This window comes from Crocodylus siamensis, chromosome 13 (assembly GCF_052110815.1).
Source record: "Crocodylus siamensis isolate JL-2025a chromosome 13, ASM5211081v1, whole genome shotgun sequence".
In the NCBI taxonomy this organism is placed as follows: Eukaryota; Metazoa; Chordata; order Crocodylia; family Crocodylidae; genus Crocodylus; species Crocodylus siamensis.
Window position 1 is genome coordinate 35,818,980 of NC_143407.1, and position 20,130 is coordinate 35,839,109.

Below are 20,130 nucleotides of genomic sequence, written 5' to 3' on the forward strand. Positions count from 1 at the left end.
AAAAGGCTATTTAAAGCACTGGGGGAAAGCCAGGCACAGAGGGGGACACCACTGTGTGAGCTTCCCTGACCCAGTTCACTCCTGACTGGCAACACACTTCTAGGTAGGGCCTATCGACACGAGACTGCACTACAATGCCTGGCGATACTGTGATCTTTGATGTGGACTATTCCAGAGACAGCAACACTTGTTTCCTTTCTGAAAAATAAGTTGAACTGATCCCAGTCTTCCAAAAGCAAATCAAACTGCAGCTTACCCCCCACTGCCCACTCACTCATCCAGTGCAGTATCTGCACCTCCAGGCACCTGGTTAAGATTTTCAAAGCACGCTATGAAGCTGATATGGCTGTTGTATGTTTGGGTCGTGGCCCTGGGGGATGAGCAGCAGCCCTGCCTCCCCGCCCCTCTTCTCCTTCTCTGTTAGTTCCCTTTGCTTGAAAAGTAGAGGATTTACTGAGCACATGTCAGGGAGCAGAGCTGGTATGGAAGAGGGAGTTAGCTCGCCCCTTCCAACACATACACTCCTTGCAAAAAATCTGAATTCTTCACTGACCTAATTACTACTGGACTTTTGCCTTCTTGCAGGCACAAACACATAGGCTTATTGAAGCAGAACAGCTCTTCATCTTTACTCAGCTCCAGGGACTAGCACAGTGCAGGAAGGCCAAAGGTCCTCATACACCTGACAACCCAAAGGCTTGAGCAGTGTAAGCATGTACTAAAGTGATGCAGCTGACATCATACCTGGTCATTTGGAAGGAAAGTAAAGGTGACCAGGTGCCCATTTATAGCTGGGCTGACTGGGGACAGCCTTTGCACGAGTCTAGGGCAGGTTTAAATCTCAAGCAGCCGCTGTAAGATGTGTTAATCATTCTGCCTGCATATCCCTTCAATACTGTAACAGACTTGATGAGTATTAGCAACAGATCTTGCAGCTGCCCTTGTTGGAAGAAAGTGATTAGTATTTCCCTTTTGCACATGCGATACTTCTCTGCTCAATTAAAGCCAAAGGGTAATGGACTCAATATCTTATCTCCTGCACACACTCACTTGATAGAAACCAGTAAGAATCACAACCCATAGGACCGGTCCCTCTTTCTAAAATATTTTTTTGCAACAAAAGAAGCCACATGCAGAACAAGAGATTAAAAAAAATCAGATGAAAGCCAATAATAATCATGCTTGATGTTCATTTGCCACCAGACTGCTCATTAGAGAGAAGAAAAGAGGTAAAAGTCTGAACTTTACCTTTGTGCCCTGAGAAGGAAAAGCTTCTTCAAAATCTGCCAGGATTTGCTGTCCTAGTTCGTTCTGGGCAGCCTTTACCCTGCCAGAGAAAGATCAAGTAATTACTTGGCTGCCCATGTGACAGCTACCTGTGTCATAATATTGATAATGTTGCCGAACAGTGCTCTTCCATCTAAATGTCTGGGGGAGATGGATGAAAAGGGTTAGGTAGTAGGACAATGAAGCAAAACATCCACATTAGGGAAAGGGCCCACGCTGGATCCAATAAATAAGAACCCTTAGGTGGCATGTTAGCACTAGGACAGTATCCACTAACACACATCTGACTGTCTGGCCCAATGTTGTCATTCTCGGTCAGACTCCAATGGAGCTATGGACACCAGTTGACACCAGCAGATAATATATGATAATCCAGTTGAATTTGTGGAAACCACTGGTATCCCCCAAAACAGCTTTTTTTATGCAAGATAAGTTTCAAGCTCCCATTGACAAGTGCATTATTCACAGCTCCAGGTGAACCGACCTATTGTTAAGCACATTCACTTGTGCACTGTTTGGCTGCAAGGACATATTATAAATCCTTTATTTCTTTAAGAGAGCGAAAAAGCTAGGACTCGAAGTTGGCAGATAAGTTTAACTAGCTCCATCTTTTGTGGCTATGAAGAGAAAAATCTTCCTTTTGTTTGAAGTTAGCACAGGGAATACCGCTTTTAATTTCCAGATATACAAGTTGTCCGGGAATAATTGAAACTTCTAGAGAAAAGGAAATGCCTACAAATGTTGGGGAGTGCTAAAATAATGAGTTAAGCATTTAAATCCCTTTGTAGCCTTTGAATTCTTCCATTACTTTTTATTGCACTGAGACTGTTTTAAGGACCGAATTGATTATACAAAACAGTGGATTTTTCCAGAGATGCAGATATGCTTGTACAAGAGACTGGATTTTTTTTAAAAGATGTTTATCAGGGATGGATTTGGAATTTTTTTAAAGACCTTAAAAGCCAAAAGTAGGAATGACCTGCTGCTTCAATCTTCCCATTTTAGTTCCAGTACTTACTGAAATGTTACAAAATGATGCAACAATGTGGGGAAATGAAGTGGATTTTAAGGGTCATTTTTCCTCCGAGGCTGAAATGCAGAATTGTTTGTATATCATTTAGGATATATGACCTAAAGTTACACTGAGAACATAACACTGGAATTTCTTTGACCGTATGACTAGTCTTTACCCTGATTTATTTACAGGGCTCTTGCTTAAAAAAAAGCCTCCTGCTTGCAATGCTGAACATAATTCTCAAGTTTAGTTTTACAAGCATGTTGGAAAGTTTAGACAACATTCCAAGTAGAGAACTGCATCTGGTACTCCTGTTTCGTGGTCACGATACAAAAAGGAATAATATAGCACCAATTAGGGGAAATAAATCCATAGCAACAGAAGGACCCAGAGACTCAGGCTCTACTTATGCACGCGTTCCCATTTAAATATCACACAAATGACTCGTGTGAGGAAGGACTGCAGGGATCCGGCCTTTTGGTTCCTGAGAAGGAAGCTTAATGGATCAAAAAAATAAACAAGCTTTCAAGCTCAAAAAATATCAGTATTCATGTGAATAAGAGACTTGACAGGAACATGTGGTCCTGTTTACTGCGATTCCTAGTCCTTAGATTTGACAGGCTAACAGTAACATTAGCATTTGACTCCAGCTGCTGCACAAAGTACAAAGGAGCCTCTGAACACAAGAGCTGCCGGCTTCTTAAAAGCAGAGAGAAGCAAAGATGCCCTGTCAAGCAGTTCTAGGCCCAACCATGGATCTTGTTGTTTTAGGCTCTAATTCAGGAAACCACTTAAGGATGTGCCTAATTTTAAGCATGTGAACTGTCCCATTGACTACATCGGGAGTGCTCACGTGCTTAACTTCACACGCTGGCTGAACTGAGGCATTAAGAAGGTTTTAATAATCACCGAGGTGAACAGAAAAATCATGGGTTAAAAAAAAAAAAAAAACAAAGCAAAAAAGAAGGAGATTGGGTCTTATTCTGTTGCTTTATTTCCAGTTTCCCCTCAATGCAACACACTGCAAACCATGCTAGAGCAAAGGGAAGAGAAGTGCAGTGCAGTACTCCTGTGTGTAGCTTCGCTCGTGCTACCTGCCCCTTTGCTCCTACTACCTGGAAAATGGAGATTGGGTTTAAGCCTCTTCAAACCTGAGGCCTGGCCTTGTACCAGCACCCAAGCTGAAATGCAAACCTGAAACCTGAAAAGCCCCAACAGCCTGGCGTTAACGGCAAAAAGTCAGTTAGAAGTTGAAATGCTGGCAGGTAAAGCAGTCACTGACTCTGCCAGCCTGACACGGTTCCAGAGGTCTTTCAACACTGGTTTTAAGCAGATATCTCTGCTTCATCTTCCGGCCAAGGGCTGGGACGGCCACGTAGGGCCATCCTGAACCTAAGGGGCCAGGACGGTGCATTTCCCTGATACTGCTCATGCACATCTCCAAGCTTTGGTGAGATAGGTGTTAGCAAATGTTTGACTTCTCCCTTATCCCCTCCACTACTACCTTTTTAAAAGAAAGGGCTTTTCTGAGTTTCATATAACAGCAAATCTCTAGAAACCACATTTCCTTTTGCCAAAGCTACCAGAAATATTAGACTGTGCCTGGCGGCCTGCTGAGAATAGAAGGGGCTGAGCTAGCCTGTTTTTCTGTGGCAGACTTATAATTATGTCTCTTTTAAATACTTTCCAGGCTTTTTCCACTATCTGCAAGGCTTTTCAGACCACTGTCATGGGTGGGTTTTTGACCACTAATGATATCCTCCCTGCACAGAGAGAAAACAAAACAAAAACAGGAGATAACAGTATCTCTTGTTTACTATAATTAGCATCCTTCCATACACCACAGAAGCTGTTTTTAGAAGCCTGGCTGGGTTTGAACTGAGTGCAGAGTCCAATGCAGCGTGGATCCAGGGAAAGCTTCAGCACCAGAACCTGCCCAGGAAAGGATCCGTCACTTCTGATGTGTTGCTGCTGAGTGACTCCAGAAATGCAATAGTTCAATGCATGCAATTACATTAGCACTGAGGACTAGGATCTAAATTAACACCATGTTACCTGATAATCCCATCCAGTAACTTTCAGCAGCCCCTTCCCCTTTCCCATGCTGTTCAAAGCTGGATCCAGCCCCCCTCCCTAGTGGAGCTAGTCATAATAAAACATTACGCTAGTAATTTATTGAACACCTTTCAATTAGCATTACAGACCTTCCCCCAGCTTTCCTCCTGGGGGGCACTGATTGATTCAAAAACATCCAAGGGCCCTCTGAATACTTTCCTTTCAGTTTACTGATTGATCAGCAAAATGAATGGGTGTATCAAATATAAATACATGATTTATAGGCTAAAAACTTTGGTGTTATATTGACCGCATGCATTTTTCAAAGCAAGACAAGAGAAAGAAATACCCAGTCCTAATGGTGCTCCAATACAGGCATGCAATCAAGCTCAATCACAATCCAGTTCCCCACAGTTATGAGCTGCCTGGATGCTAACATAGTAAAAGAGCCTAGCAACATGATGGGTGTAGCCCTACTTTCACCCCACAAGCAACCATTTCTATCATTACCAGATGGTGCAACTCTCCTTGTGTAAGCAAGGAAAGGAAAATCCAACAGAGAAGAGTCTAAAAATAGTTGGAACAGACTTTCCCTAAGCTTCTCCTTTCCTTATCTGAGACGGAGAATAACACAGAGGAAAGTTTTCTTCCCAACCCACAACAGGCTCTGGTGTGATTTGATACTTCTTTATTTTTCTTACATTTTTTCTGTACAAATTTCTGTAAAAAAGAACCGCACTCTGGTCCGTTGCATAACAGCCCCTCCACAGCTCCCCATGCAGCACACCATCTCTACTCTGGACACTATCAATCTGCACAAAAGGGCCCCAGTTCTATTTCTGGAGAACAGGGCTTAAACCAGGGGTGGGCAATTATTTGGGCCACGAGCCGTAAAGGGAGTTTTGGTGAGCTCTCGTGGGCCAGGTCAATACCCCTCTTGCCCCTTGCACAGCTCACCAAAACTCCCTAAGTGACCCCATCCTGTCCACCTGGCTGTGTGCCTTGCCCACCCAGGTCCCGGGTGGTCTCCATGGACACCCTGGGATCTTGGGGCAGTGACAACACAGGGTCGAGGCCTGAAACAGAGCTGTAATCTGCTTCCCGCATGTCCCTTGCCGTGGAACCAGCATCTGTCAAAGGGGCATGTGGGCAATGGATTGTGGCACTCTCACCGCCTTGCAATCCTGGCCTTTCCCACCCATCCTGCTCCCAAATACTGCTCCCCTCCAGCTTCTGCCATGGCCCTGGCTGCTCCCTGTACCTGGGCTGGGCAGGACTGAGGAACCCATCATGAGCCAGACAAAATCTGTCAGGGGGCTGGATCCAACCTATGGGCCGTATTTTGCCTACCCCTGGCTTAAATGGACCGTGGCTTTCACTGAGCAAAACACTGAAGCATGTGCATTCAATTACATTGAGTCTGAAGGGGCTTTAGAACATGCTCAAGCTGAAGCAATTGTAGGCAATTAAGTGCTTTGTCAAATCAGGACCCCTGCCGCCAAGCATTTCTGTAGGCTTTTGAGAAAAGCACAAAGAGAGCTGTTCTCTTGATTGATCCTGCCTCATTCATGCCTCCACCAGAAGGTCTTTCCAGGAGGAGCATCCAATGTTGGCTGTATATTGTCAGCATTACAAATAAGACACAGGCAGAACTGTACAATGCTGCAGTGCTTAGGAGAGCAAGCTGCTGTCTCAGCTAGGGCCAGCAGCAGCAGACACTGAACATGCAATATCTGCAGAGCTCCTGCAAGTCCCTCTGTAACAAACAGGCCACTTCTCATAGCTGAGAATGATGGCTATAAGCACACCAGGTGCAAAGCAAGAGTTGTGACTATGAAAGTCTCCTTGGTCCCTCCCTATGTGTATGGCTGCGATATATGTATTGTTTCACACTGGTTTGAGTCACCCATGCCTCCTTGGGCAGTAAGGCTCTAGCTTATCTTCTCAAGCCCAACTTCCAAGATTCAAGCAAAGTTTTTGCCATCACCTAAAGCAATCTGGGAAAGTCAGGCAATACTGAGCCTTGATCAGTCAGAAAGTGGGGGCTGCTGAGTGCCAAGACCCCTGGCCATACAAGAAGCAAGACAGCAAACCCGGGGCAACAATGCTGAGAACGACCTATAACCCTGCTTCATACCTCAGATATTGCTGTTACATCCATAGGACAAGCCCCAGTTGGCCCTGAGGTTCCTAGGCGCAGAGCCAAGCTAGGACAAGAAGCTCTGTAAAGCTCAGAAAAGGCTTGTTTGGTCACACCACAACCAAAGTTAAGCTCTGGCTTTGTGACCAGGTGAAAAAATGGACCCATCAAGCTCTGGGCAGCTCCAAGCTCAACACTACGGGAAACATTCTGCTATCACTTCTACTCAGTGCAACTACACAGAAGTCAGGTGCAAGTCAGAAACTGGCTCACTACATTGCTTTATTTTAAATGTACATATCTTATGGCCCAGAAGTGTAAAATGGCACAGATTCATGAGGCTAAGAAAGTGGTGGAAAATATCAGTTCCAGGTTTATTACAAAAACTGATGCTGAAAAGGTTGCATGAAATAATTTTCACTGTTACTAAGTAAATGACAATGCCTATTAAGAGCCAACCGATGGGAAGTCCAGGTCACTGGTGAATTACATCCATATTAATCACTGTTATGAGTAGAACAGACTGTTAAAGGGATGAACAAGGCCATCCAATTTTAAACCATCTCTTTTGGCTGGATATAAACCTGAGGGCACGGATCCAGCCTTTCAGTTCCTGGGGAATGTATGCTGTGTAATGCATTTTCTGACTTCTTTTCCAAGAGACCTGAGAGGTGCACAAGGAGCTATCACTTTACCTTTCGGAAAGCTGTCGAATCTGCGGAATCCCCATGTACTTGTTGAAATGCTCTAGCACATTCACGACACCTTGCAGGAGATTTGCAACTTCTCCATACTGCCTTCTCCTGGTCATTGCCCTGAGATGGAAATCAGAGATTACAAAACTAGGCTTGGCAGCAAGGGCAGATCCTGGGTGAGCATCCACCGACCAGTGACTAGCCTCTCCACCCCTCCCCTGGGTCACAGTAATGACTATTGCAATTTATTTCGTTAAGAGACACAAAGGTTCGTTAACATTCCACAGCAGTGTTAGGATTTGTTTTAACTGCTGGTAAAGTAAACCAAGCTGGCATCCATCTAACAGGGCTTCAAAAACACAGACAATGAAAGTCACACTTGGCAGGGAACATGTAAACTACTGAATGCATCAACCTCCCAGGATGGAGTTGAAGCCCAGTAAATGTTATTTTGCCATAATGACCTGAGCCAAGCGATTTATCATCTCACACAGTGCATGCCATACCCCCCAACCCCCGCAAAAAAAAAAAAAAAATCAGCTACATCCTCCCAGAGAAGAATCCTACTATTTAAAAGCTATTGGCCTGGGCTCGAGTGTTAATGTCTTTCATAGGCAAGTGATAGAAAAGACAAACTGAATTATTTTTCTCCATCCTTCAGACATGCTGCAGATTGGAAGCCTGGTATTAGACTCACAAGCATCTGCCAGCCCAAGGCTCTATGGAACTAGCTCACGGCTGTGAAGCCTGCTACCTTCCCAGACTGGGCTACATCCCTGCCGGTGCAACACATGTCCCCCGCAGCTCAACCCCCTGGACTCACCAGGGACTGCTACTTGTATACCAGAGCTTCAAAGGGCTGGGGAAGAAAAGAACTGGCTCCCTTAAATGGACTTCCTATGATATCAAACAGCACCTTGGCATGAGGCACCTTTTGCCAAGGTGTCATCAAATTTGCTGATGACACTAAGATGTGGGGGGATGTGGGCACGCTAGAAGGGAGCAATAGGCTACAATCGGACCTAGACAGGTTACAAGGGTGGGCAGATGAGAATAGGATGGGATTCAACACCAACAAGTGCAAAGTGATGCACCTCGGGAGGAACAACCGGCACCATACCTACAGGCTGGGGAACTGTCTTCTTGACAGCACAGAGGCAGAAAAGGATCTTGGAGTTATCATTGATGCCAAGATGAACACGGGCCGGCGGTGTGGGGAGGCAGTCAGGAAGGCCAGCCGCACCTTGTCGTGCATCCACAGATGCATCTCGAGCAGGTCCAGGGAGGTGATCCTCCCCCTCTATGTGGCACTGGTCAGGCCACAGCTGGAGGACTGCATCCAGTTCTGGGCGCCACACTTCAGGGGGGATGTGGACAGCATGGAGACGGTCCAGAGGAGGCCACCCACATGATCCGGGGGCAGCAGGGCAGGCCCTACGAGGAGAGGCGACGGGACCTGAACCTGTTCAGCCTCCACAAGAGAAGGCTGAGGGGGATCTAGTGGCCTGCTACAAACCAGTCAGAGGGAACCAGCAGGCATTGGGGGAGTCCCTGTTCCCCCGAGCACCGCCAGGAGTGACCAGGAATAACGGTCACAAGCTGGCAGAGGGGAGATTCAGGCTCGACATCAGGAGGCGCGACTTCACGGTCAGGGCGGCTAGGATCTGGAACCAACTTCCAAGAGAAGTGGTGCTGGCTCCTACCCTGGGGGGCTTTAAGAGGAGGTTAGATGAACACCTCGCTGGGGTCGTTTGACCCCAGTAACCTTTCCTGCCATGGCAGGGGGTCAGACTAGATGACCTACTCAGGTCCCTTCCGACCCTAGAAACTATGAAACTATGATTGCAATGAGCAAACATGTGACCGTATCAAATAAGCAGAAGCATTTCACCTCTCTCAAATAAAACTTAAGGTTTGGCCTGGTTTGTAAAGGCCACCTAGCAATAGGACATTAGATGGACAGCTGGTGGATGATACGCTCCAACACAGCAACTCTCATTCTTCTCATGTGGGTCCAAGGCTATACATTCTTACATATATCAGGCAAGGTAGAGGCTACAGGACCTTATGGAGTATTTGCAGAAAGGACCTTCTGGCAAAACGTACAAGTCACTGCTAATTCTGTGAGCAGAACTCCCCTAGAGGCAGAGCAACCAGCTGTCACAGAACCAGTCCTGTGCATTACCGAAAACCCAGCTGGAGAGCACCATCCCTTCAACACACACCACCACCAGCTCTCATGGCTTACTCAAGTGAATCCACACCGCCTGCCAGCATGTGTAGGTGATTGAGGGTTGTGATGGAGGTGGTCAGATGGCGCTTGGCATGATCCAGCTGCTTGATATCCCGTGTAATTTCTTTAACCTGTTGATTTAAGGATATGAGATCGAGTAAACATCAGAGCCAGTGCGGCAAATCCTTCACGAGAGGACATGAAGCCCTGTCCTTTCTCTGGGATCAGAGCCATGCTACCACAGGCTTGTGGGTACAGAGTTGATACAGATTGGGTAATACTAGATCCAGCATGAGCTCTCAGCAGTGCATTAGCAGGTGTCCCTAGCATGCCACTTCTTTTGTGTGGACAACACATGCTGGGAACTGAAGGAGATTTCCCACCCCTTGTAAAAGACCACAAAGAAACAGCTACTTACCATTTGCTCTGATTTTTCAGCTTTGTCTTTGATATCTTTAATTTTACCAAAGAGTTGCTGAATGGCTTTTTGGGCTTCTTCAAGAGCCTGTGAGAATGAAAGGGAGAAAACATACTTCGTACTCTGCTTCCTTCTTCAAAGACATATGCAGCTGCTGCCTCCTTTGTGTGTGCATGTGCGCTATATATAACATCTGGTCCATACAAAGGCCCATATGCAATTCTTGTTGGCCCAGTACTGAATAAAAAGACACGAGACAAGTCATTTTTCTTAAGATGATTTGAAATGTTGAATAGGATTTTTATTCTGAGTAGGCTGCTGGTACAGCGTTTGTTTTACAGTAAGGTTCTGAAAATCCCGATGGAAAAGCTCTGTTCGTACACCCTCACATCACAACCTGGAACACCAGTACACTTAAGACAACCATATTTTTTATCCCTCAAGTGAAAGTGGACAGAGACTTTAAAACATCTACAGATCAAACATTTTACAGATGACTGGGAAAAGAAAACATCTACACTATAAACCAGCGTGCCATCAATGGAAAAAAAGTATTGAAGCTTGCAGAGGACAGACAGCTGAACATAGAGTAGATCTAGGTTTATAATGCACCCTGTTAAAATCTAGCATTTGTTAAATGAATACACCTAAATGAAGAAGAGTGGTTTTATGACTAAAACACTAGCCTAGGCATAGGAATTCTGGGGTTAATGTCCAGCTTTGTCAGACTTCCGCTTACTCTCACAGAGCCCAATATCACCATCTGAACAAAGGGAATAATACTACTTAGTTTCTTCCACTCTTTGTGTATGTGGTCTAGTAGGAATATTGGTTCTTCAGGGCAAAGCTATTTCTCACTACAAGTAGGTACAGCACCTAGCACAGTGATCCTCATACCAGGGTGCCACAAAATCCTTTGAAGGCTGCCGCAGGAAGTGCAAGGAGATAAGTGAGGTGTGGGGAGCGAAGCAGATAAGGGCAGGCTCAGGCTTTCACCGTCTGCCCACTTCCCTGCCAATGCTGCCTAGCCTCTCTGCAAAGAGGTAAGTACTGTAATAAATAAATTCAGGTTTGAAATGGGGTGCCACTAAATTCTCAATAGTTATGGAGGGATGCCTGGAGTCTGACAAGGGGTACCTTGAGGCCAAAAATGTTGAGAACCACTGACCTAGGGCAATGGGGAGCTTGGCTTGAGGTCTCACCATACCAAACACAATGAAGAATTCTGTACAATTAATGCACCCAAACCAAGCCCAAGGAAGACTGAGGTTTATGCAGCCCAGGATGAGGTGCACAGCAGTACTGGGGAATCGCTGAGAAGAGATCCAACATGCCGAGGATCTCCCTTCCCCACCCCCAAGGTCCCACTCTGCCTGTGTTCATCTCACACGCACACATTCTCTCTCCGTTATGAGCAGACCCAATTAAGGATGCTGATGAATCTGTAGAGCAGTTTGGGGTGTAATCACACAAAACCTGAGTTTCCACAAGAAACGGGCACCAAGCATCTCAATTTGGCATGCTTGTGAATGTCAACGTATTTTAAATACAAAGCAAAGGCACTAAACCACCTACCACTCCAAACTCCCACACTGCTCAGTGCCGTACAATGGCTTCGCAGGATCTGCACTGCTATACCCCACAAGTAAGGTCACCATGCTTGAAGAAGCCCATTGTTTCAAAGAAAAGGAGTGGTGAAATATTTAGTATGCTGCAAATATGAAGAGCGAAAGGCGAGAAGGTTTTTCCTTCCTGTAGGCCTTCTGCGTTTCTCTTAAAAGAATTCCACAGTGGGAAATCGGAGCAGAGGCTCAGGGAGCAACAGTCTATTCGCAGGGTACGAAAATGATTCACAGTCCAGCCCACAAATTAGCATCTCCCTCGGACCGAGGCATGACTGCATCCCAGCCTGTTTTACCACTACAAGCTAAGGGTGTGTCAGCACTTCGGCTACAAATCCAGTCATAGTATGATTTAATCACACTGGGGAATTTGACTAGACAAAATTTAAACCCCCATGGCGTGGTAACTCTGCAGAGCTACTACTGCACATACGCACAGCAAGGGCTCAACCCAAATTCCTCAGGGGAAGACTGCAGCGGGTTTCAGTGGAGCTGGATCAGGCCCAGCTGCTGAAGTCGGACAGAGGTGACACCAGGGATTGAGATCTGTATTTTAAGTGGGACTTGCAGGTCCCTCTTTTGCACTGCAATTGTTGAACTCAGTCTCCAAGTCCAGCTCTTCAGGAGACAGCAAACAGTTCTAGGATTTGATCACTTGCTGTCTGGCACTAGATTTTTAAGTGGGAATTATGCAGCACCTAGCCACACGGTGTTTACCTGCAAGTCAGGTACGCAGAAGACCAGCGGTGCATCGGCTGTGAGTGGGGAAAGGGAGCATGAGAAAAGGAACAAAAGGGTGGACTGGAGAAGAGGCATTGCTTGATTAATGGCTTATATCCCTTGCTTTGGATGTCTCATGTCAATGGGATAGGCAACCCTACCTCAAAGGCAACCAATTTCTAATGAAAACACATAATTTTATGTAGAGCTGAGCACTGCCTAGAAACCTCAAAGCATTAGCAGGCAATGACCCCGCTGGACACTGTTATTTTTCCTTTTTTTGTTGTTGATGCATAGCTGCAAGGGGGTCAATGTGCTTCACCTATGTATAAGGGACTTGGTTTTTCATAGCTCCAGGATAGAATACATGGGCTGAGCAGCACCCAAAGATGAATCCTAGGAACCACCAAGATGAGAAACTCACCTCAAGCCTCTCTTTGTTTTGGACCACTGTGAACTCCTTAAGCGGACAAGCCCAAACCCTGCTTTGATTTAACACAACTGGGATGAACTGTGATTGGAGAAAGGAGGTGAAGGGAAGCCAATTTATCACATCTTCTAAAGCTGATTTGTAAAGTTAACTCAATGTCGAATCTCCTTCCGCCCTCACAACATTTCCATCCCTAGCTCCCCTTCGTCTCCTGCTATGAGCAGGCTCCATTTGCTGTCCAATCCCACAACCATGGCTATAATATGGTAGCTACGTATTCCTTCAGCAAATCCATTTAAACACAATCTTATGTTTCCAGGTCCAAAATGAAGATAAACTGTCTGCCAACACTCTCCCCACCAACCCGTCTTATTATAAAAAGTAAAAAAAAAATTCCAGCCAAATGTGACTAAGTTGCAGAACATTTTATAACTCATTTTCCAGAGGAAAAAATGTCTCCTCTGAAATATCATCTGAATCATATGAACACTAACATTTTTATCTCTTTAGTGTCATACAGCCAATAGCATAATTCACTCGACAAGTGAAACGAGCATATTATAGAAATAGTTACACTAGAGATGAATAATGAGAGCCGCCTTATTTTGTTTATCTGCTCACACATGTTATGGACAAAATTTGGCGCTAGCCCGAGTTACTATTTATAATAAAATCTTGCCCTGTTTTCCATTCCAAGACATGTGAATTAAAAAGAAAACCAAGTGAATAAAGAATTCTCTCTCCAACTTATTTAACCACAGTCTTTGTATTGAGTCCCAGACCACAGCTGCAGCATGTTACTCAAGGTGGGCATTGAACAGGGAACGACCGTCTTGCGTATTCTGAGATCTGGACGGGCCTTTAAAAAAAAAAAAAGCAACCCACAGTCCTTCATGGAAGCCAACTGCTATGGGCTTTTTTGGTTCAGCAGAGAGCCAACGGTCAAAATTAATTCAGTATTTTTCTGCGTGAACCCCTAAGAAACAAGAAAGCTCTAATGAGTGATGCAGAGATCAGATCTGGGTAGAAAAGAATTAAGTTCCCAAGAAAGCACAGTCACTTATTTATTCCTTTTTAATTCAAAGGTGAGGCAACATCATGACACCTTATTAGACTCTGGATTATCCAAATCAGATTTGCACTGAGGAAGAGATGCATTTTTAGGGATCCGATGTTAAAATGAGTTCTGTTCAAACAGTATCAAAGACCATCCTGAGGCATGATTCCGTGGACACTCACTTTCTCCTGGGAGAGTCACTGTTCTCCCAGGAGAAATCATGATTGTGCAGATAGTCATGCTTTTTCTCCCACGGTAAAAATGGCTGCTTCAGGTGAAAAATAACCTGGGAACAACCAGGGTTAAATCACTTCCAGGTGAATTTTGTTCCTGGGAGAGTGAATGGCAGTACATGCTGACAACACAGGCTGACTGTCCGTGGGCAGTCTGGGTTAGCCAATCAGGGCTGCCATCTGTTGCTAGGCAGACTAAGGGAGCCTACAGAGCATACCGAGATGTGTGCACAGGACCCCCTCCACTGGCGGCACAATGTCAGCACTGCAAGATCTCCATTCTTCAGGCCCTTGGCACTCAAATGTCTATACATGTGGCTCTGGGTAAAATTTGCTAGCAGGAAAACAGAGCTGGAAGAATTCTCCCAAATTATTTGAATACATGCATGTAGCCAAATACCAACACACATTCCCATTTATAAATAAAACAGGTTTGAGACATTTACATTGAATGCAATTGACTGCAGGATGCACAATAGCTGCTCTAGTGGACTATGGCCTAGGAAAGACCCTCCTGCATGAAAGCAGCTATCTGCACCAAACTTAAAAGAGATACTCCATCACATCTTTCTGCTGGGGAAAATCAAAACCTGATTTCTTGCCTTAAATTAGGAAAATATTAAATAATGTTTTGGGGACCTTTGGACATGGAAAGAGAGTAGCCTTAGATCTGAGCTCCAAGAACTCCTGTCATCTATCAAGATCATTTCACTTAGAGGAAAGCACTTCTAATCTGCTCTCCAAGAAAGCCAGGATGGGCCACTGCCTTGACAGTCACTGCAGAGGTGAGACCTTGATTCATTTCTCCCTACCATCCAAAAAAGTCCATGTCCAGAGAAAAACACTGTGGGGGGGGTGCACTGTCAAGCTCAGTTCACTGGGATGATACACCTCAGCCTTGCATATGGAGCTAGCCTTAATGGTTATTGCTGTACCCCAGGCGTCTGCTGAATCATCTTTTATTGTTAGAGAGGTCTGGAGCCCTGAACCAAGAGTCCAGCTGCTCACGTACAACAGGTCTCTCTCTGGCGTTTATGAGATGCCCCAGCTCTGATTCTGAAATAGGATGAGGGACAATAAAAGAGTATCGGACAAATGGTGGATTTTTTTTTTTTAAAGAAACCTGGCTTATGTTTGGAAAAAAAACCTCCCATGTTTCTGCTTATGAATTTGCATCCCATGGAGCATGAAGTGTCAAAGTCTGTGGCTAGCTCCAAAGTTCAGTCATTATCACTTGAACACAGACCAAAGTAAAAGGGGATGTTGCCCTGGGATCCTACCAACCAAGATCAAACAGGCGAACTGCTGCCATCACCTGGTGCTGACATTTGTTGCTTTTACAGGCTCAGGAGAAACACAATTCAGACAACCTGAGTTCTGCCTCATCTGATGGCCTGAAGATGGCAAGTCTCCTGCTGGCTTGCAGAAAACCACAGTTGTGGCGTGGGGGCGAGAAGAGATAGGAAGAGCAGCTGGCATCCTGCTCAAGTTTTTTTTTTTATTGCAATTCTTAGAAAAACAGGTATATTTCCAAAACTGTAAGGGAGAGAGGGGAGCTTGACAGTCAAATACAAGAGCACTGCAATAAACTGGCATTGCTCGTATGCATCATTTGATCTCTTAACACTTATTCCAAATCTTTAGTTACTCCTTGAGACATAAACCTTCACATAACTCTGTAGCTGCTCTCTGAAAGAAAAGAGCTGCTGTAGGGGCAAACCATTTCTTTTTGATCTAGAAAAGCCCATTTTATTGATGATCTTCACGACTGTGTTTGGCATCTTCATACATTTGCTAGCCAACATGGTTTTTAAGCCAAGAAAGATAAAATAACATTTTTTTCTCAAATGTACGTAGGAAACTGCCAACAGAAAAAGTGGCATGAAAACTGATTCCACTTTTTAAGTTCAAGGGGCTCTAGCTGGGAGCTTAGATGTAAAATGTGTGGCTGGGAGAAAAGATTGGAATATGTGCTTTCCCAAGCCAAATATTAATTTTTTTGTCATGAATTTCTCTGTAAGAAACCAACAAAAACTGTTTGGATTTAACATTCCATGTGCAGCAACTGAAACCAGTGCTGTGCAGTGTTGGATGACTGCATGATGCTGAGAAAGGGAAAATAACTAGCAGTAAAATTAAATTGACTGTTCTGCACTTCCCAAGATCAGAGCAAAGCAAAAAAAAAAAGTAAACAACCTATAGAGTGAAGTGCAAACATTTTATTTTTAAATGTTCTCATATTAAATAACCTGAGTTAATTTTCAGATACCTAATTCTTAATCTGACTCTGAGCCATTAAAACAATTAGAGAAACCTATTTTGGACAAGCTGCTTTAATGAAAAATGTTGATGTTATCTAAAATTTATTGTGGTCTCCTGAACAAGTAGATGGAGAAGGGGAAATTCTAGACGGGGGGGGGGGCTTACACTGCAAAGTCAAGAGCAGTGAATTTTCTTATTTAAATAAATTCCCACTCCTACATGAAATCACAGCTGTTTTAAAGCAGTGGGTACCTTTGCTATGACTTCCCTTTGTAACAGAGGATTTGCTTTGGATGGATATCTGACATCCTGGCTCAGGGACGGTATCAACAGTACATATGGGGATTGTTTCTGCAAGCCATACCACTTATAATCCAGCTGTATGGTCAGCAACAGTGGTAAGTCCCCAGGTCTATGGAGAGCATTAGTCATGCATTATTAATTTATTGGACTACCTGTCAGTGCAACTGGGAAAAGCTTGCCCATGCAGAAACCTCAACGGGCTTGTAAATGTTAGGTTATAGTATTTCCTTTCCTAAAATAGCAGTTCATTTCTGAGCTGCAGGACAGTTAACATTTAAAGAGCCTGAATGGCTATATACAGGATAGTGTGATGTTCTGACACAGGGATGTCAAAAGGAAGGCTGATGTGCCCTGGAAAGACACCCTTGTTTCTAATCGGAGTGGATGCTGCTTGCTCGTGAGCCGATCAGCAACTCCTAGTACAACTTTGTATCACCAGTGTGTTCCCTGCACTGCAAACACCGACTGAGACCTACAGCTTTGAAAGAAAGGCATGTTGTCGGGGCTGTATTGCACACAGGCACTTAGTGCTCCTTAGCAATCAAGCTGCGGTAGCAGGAAGTAATGTGGATTCCAGACAGGGGCAACGATCATTGTATAACTGGCCTGGAAAAGAATCAACCAACTGCTACACATACACAATTAATGTTCTCTTGAACCCCTAGGCGACATTAGTTACAGTTGAGATCGGAAGACATGAGGCGAATGCCTTTCTCCAGCTACAAGTGTTCTCTACAGACCTCATCCGCTGAAGTGTGATGACCCAGTCAAGTATCTGGCCGCTTGCTGGGAACAAGGGCTGTCCTAAGGCAGGCAAATCTTTCTGGTGACAACTTTTGAGTCAAAGCTGATTTTTGCTCCATGCTGGAACAAGCACAAGCCCTTCCAAACTTTTGTATGACATGGGATTTTGTTTTCAGACTGAAAGCCTTGGATGGTTGATTCAGGTCTCTCTCATCAGAAGTGAGCAGACTCCCTGGGCCCTAACACTCCTTCCTGACAAAAAAAAAAAAAAAAAAAAAAAAATTGTCAAAGCACACTCCCCCGCCCCGAAATAACTTTAAAAACATTCCAGCTAGCTCTACTGAGAGCCTCACACAGAGCAATGATGAAATCTAGATCATGGGCCGTTCAATTTTTCTACATCCATGGCTCTACCTGGACAAGTCTCCTGGACAGAATGGTTAGGATATCAGCTGCACCAGCTCACTCCATTTAAATAGACACATACCCTGATGCTTAGGAAGTGGACAGAAGGCAGAGGAAAGCAAGTGGGAACAGAGCAACAGCTTCATCTGAGAACCGGCCGCAAGAGATTCTTCTTTATAAGACAAGGCAGTGAGCCAGAGCCATCAGTCACCAATGCCTTAATAACTGCTACAGCCATTTAAAGCCTTTGTAATGATGTTCACACCTCCACTGAAACGAATTAATTTAGGCTCACAGCACCTGGAAGAGAAGGAAGGATTACTGCTGGTGACAACTGCACAAGAATCATCATCTCAGTGCGAGGAGAGCAGGCATTGCCCATCATGTCTTACTGCCTTCCACTGTCGAGTACACTCCTATCTTCTAGCACTGAGGGGCTTACAAACACTGCCTGGCTTTGAAGGAACAAGAGAAAGCAAAGTGCATCCACCTGGTAACTTGCAGGACAGCTCCCTAGATAGTACCCTGGAGAGTTACAGTCCCACATGCCATAAAAACCAGGGTTGAAAAGCCAGAACCTTTTCTTCAGCCTGTTCAGGGATTGCGTCTTGTCTCTAGGAGTCTATGGTGCTTTGGATGGAACCAAACACAGGTTTGCCTGAGCACCGGAGAAGAAGCCGCCCTGCTTTTGAATAGATTCGTGGCAGGGACTGGACCTGGGACCTTTAAATACAGGCAGGCGAGGGAGAAGAACCAGGGCAGTTAGCTCAGATGGAGACTCAGACACTAGCAGGGAATAGAGCACCATGCTGCACAACTCCAGCGTCTGCACAAAACGCAGTGGGAAAGGCGCACGGCTCGTTCCCCGACTGTCAGCTTCTCACTGCCCCCCTTGAGGGGCAATGGGAACAGAGCTGTGGGATTTCTCCCCAACAAGGCCATGCCCTGCACAGAGATAAAGAGGCACTACTGCCAGGGCACAGACTGTCTGGAGCTCTTTCCACCTGCCCTCGATGCAAGGAACACCTAAAATCGCTTTGTATAGAACTGCCTCTATTCTCCTTGTTGCTCACTGGGGTCTTTTGCTCAGCAAAGGGGACAGAAGAACATCTGAGAGCTGAAGCCTAGTTTTTGAAGTTTGCGCGGCTTGGCAGGGCAAGCTGAACAGGAGACTACCTGGCAGTACTTTCCTTTTCAAACTGACAAGATTTTACAAGACAAGCTTCTTCCATTCCACCACTGCAGGGAGCCCTTGCAGCAGCTGCCTTGCCCTCTTGCCCCCACAGCAGCGGGCAGGGCTGCTGCACTCTGTGAAACAGCGACTACCTTCTACTGATAACAGGGTGGCCTTTCACTGCTGAGCAAAGGGACTTCTAACCTCCCCCAGCCCATTCTCACCACGGTGCTGTTTTGAAACACTCAGATGAAAGGCATTAAGGCTGCCCCAAGTATTATTACTGAACGCTATGCTTCCAGGGAACGAAGAGCTGCATAGGGATGGCTTGCTTGCTTTAGTAGGATATTGCTTGCTTAGGGATTAGACCCAGAGCCATGGAGACACTTTATTCCGTTCCTTTTCTAGCAATAGTGATCAAGCACCTTGATGACTTCCATACACCAACTGGGGCTGGATTAGAAACAAGCTATTTTTATTTGATTCTGTCTGGTTACCGTGCATTTCAACTGGATGCGATTACTCATACCAGCAAAGCGCTGAGTATTATATAGACACAGGACATGTCTGCCCGCTTTTTCAGCATCTGAGTGTATCCTTAATGTTTCAAACTGGGCTGCGGTCAGGAGATGAAGAGTTTAATACTTCTGGACCCCTTGCCATTCTTGACTCCAGAGAGTTAAATTTCCTTTCACTCATCCTCTCAAGATTTACAACTGAAATCAAAGAAAATCCAGAGCACAGCTACAAATAAGCTCCCATCCAACAACTCAAAGAAGCCTCAGCAGCAGAGTTATCAACGAGTCTTTTCTACATTGAGACAAGCCTAAACGTTTCTTCCACTAAAGCATCAAACAAGTGAATCCCTCCAGCTTGGGCAAAAATGAAGAAGAGTGTTTGATTAATCTGGTTTCATGTCAGAGTAAGCTCCTATGCCTTCTTCCTAGAAAAAACACCATCTAGACTTGGGGAAGTCTGAATTATGTACAAGCCTGGGAAAAGCACAGAAGCAGGTCCTGGGGAAACTCTGAGCAGTTATTTCTTTCTTACACAAGGTATTTTTGCTGAAAGTCCCCACCTCTGTCTCCATCAGCAGACAACTTTTAACTTCGCCTACAGCCCTGTCTAGACTAGGAAAATAGGTCATGTTGGAAACTATGTGAGCTGACATGGCATTGTACCTACTGTCATTTAAACCATTAAAAAAGTGTTACCTGAGAGCGCGCGATCCTAGATTATCTTGTGACTTGCTGACACCAGGAAACCTACTGAGGAAAGGTCTGAGTGAAAGAAGCTATTCCTTCACGGTGGGACAGACCCAGCAACCCTCCAGTCTG

General features: G+C 45.1%; 1 protein-coding gene across 2 annotated transcripts in view; it reads right to left on the bottom strand.

Annotated features, from left to right (window-relative positions):
• Positions 1–20,130, bottom strand: part of VPS53 (VPS53 subunit of GARP complex) — a 76,030-nt gene that overhangs the window by 42,244 nt on the left and 13,656 nt on the right. For both annotated transcript variants that reach the window (XM_090025503.1, XM_090025502.1), the window contains exons 5-8: positions 9,844–9,930; positions 9,441–9,556; positions 7,193–7,312; positions 1,249–1,327 (exon numbers count right to left, since the gene is read on the bottom strand). In XM_090025503.1, coding sequence (XP_089881629.1) covers positions 1,249–1,327; positions 7,193–7,312; positions 9,441–9,556; positions 9,844–9,930 — 402 coding nt within the window. The remainder of the gene's footprint in view (positions 1–1,248; positions 1,328–7,192; positions 7,313–9,440; positions 9,557–9,843; positions 9,931–20,130) is intronic.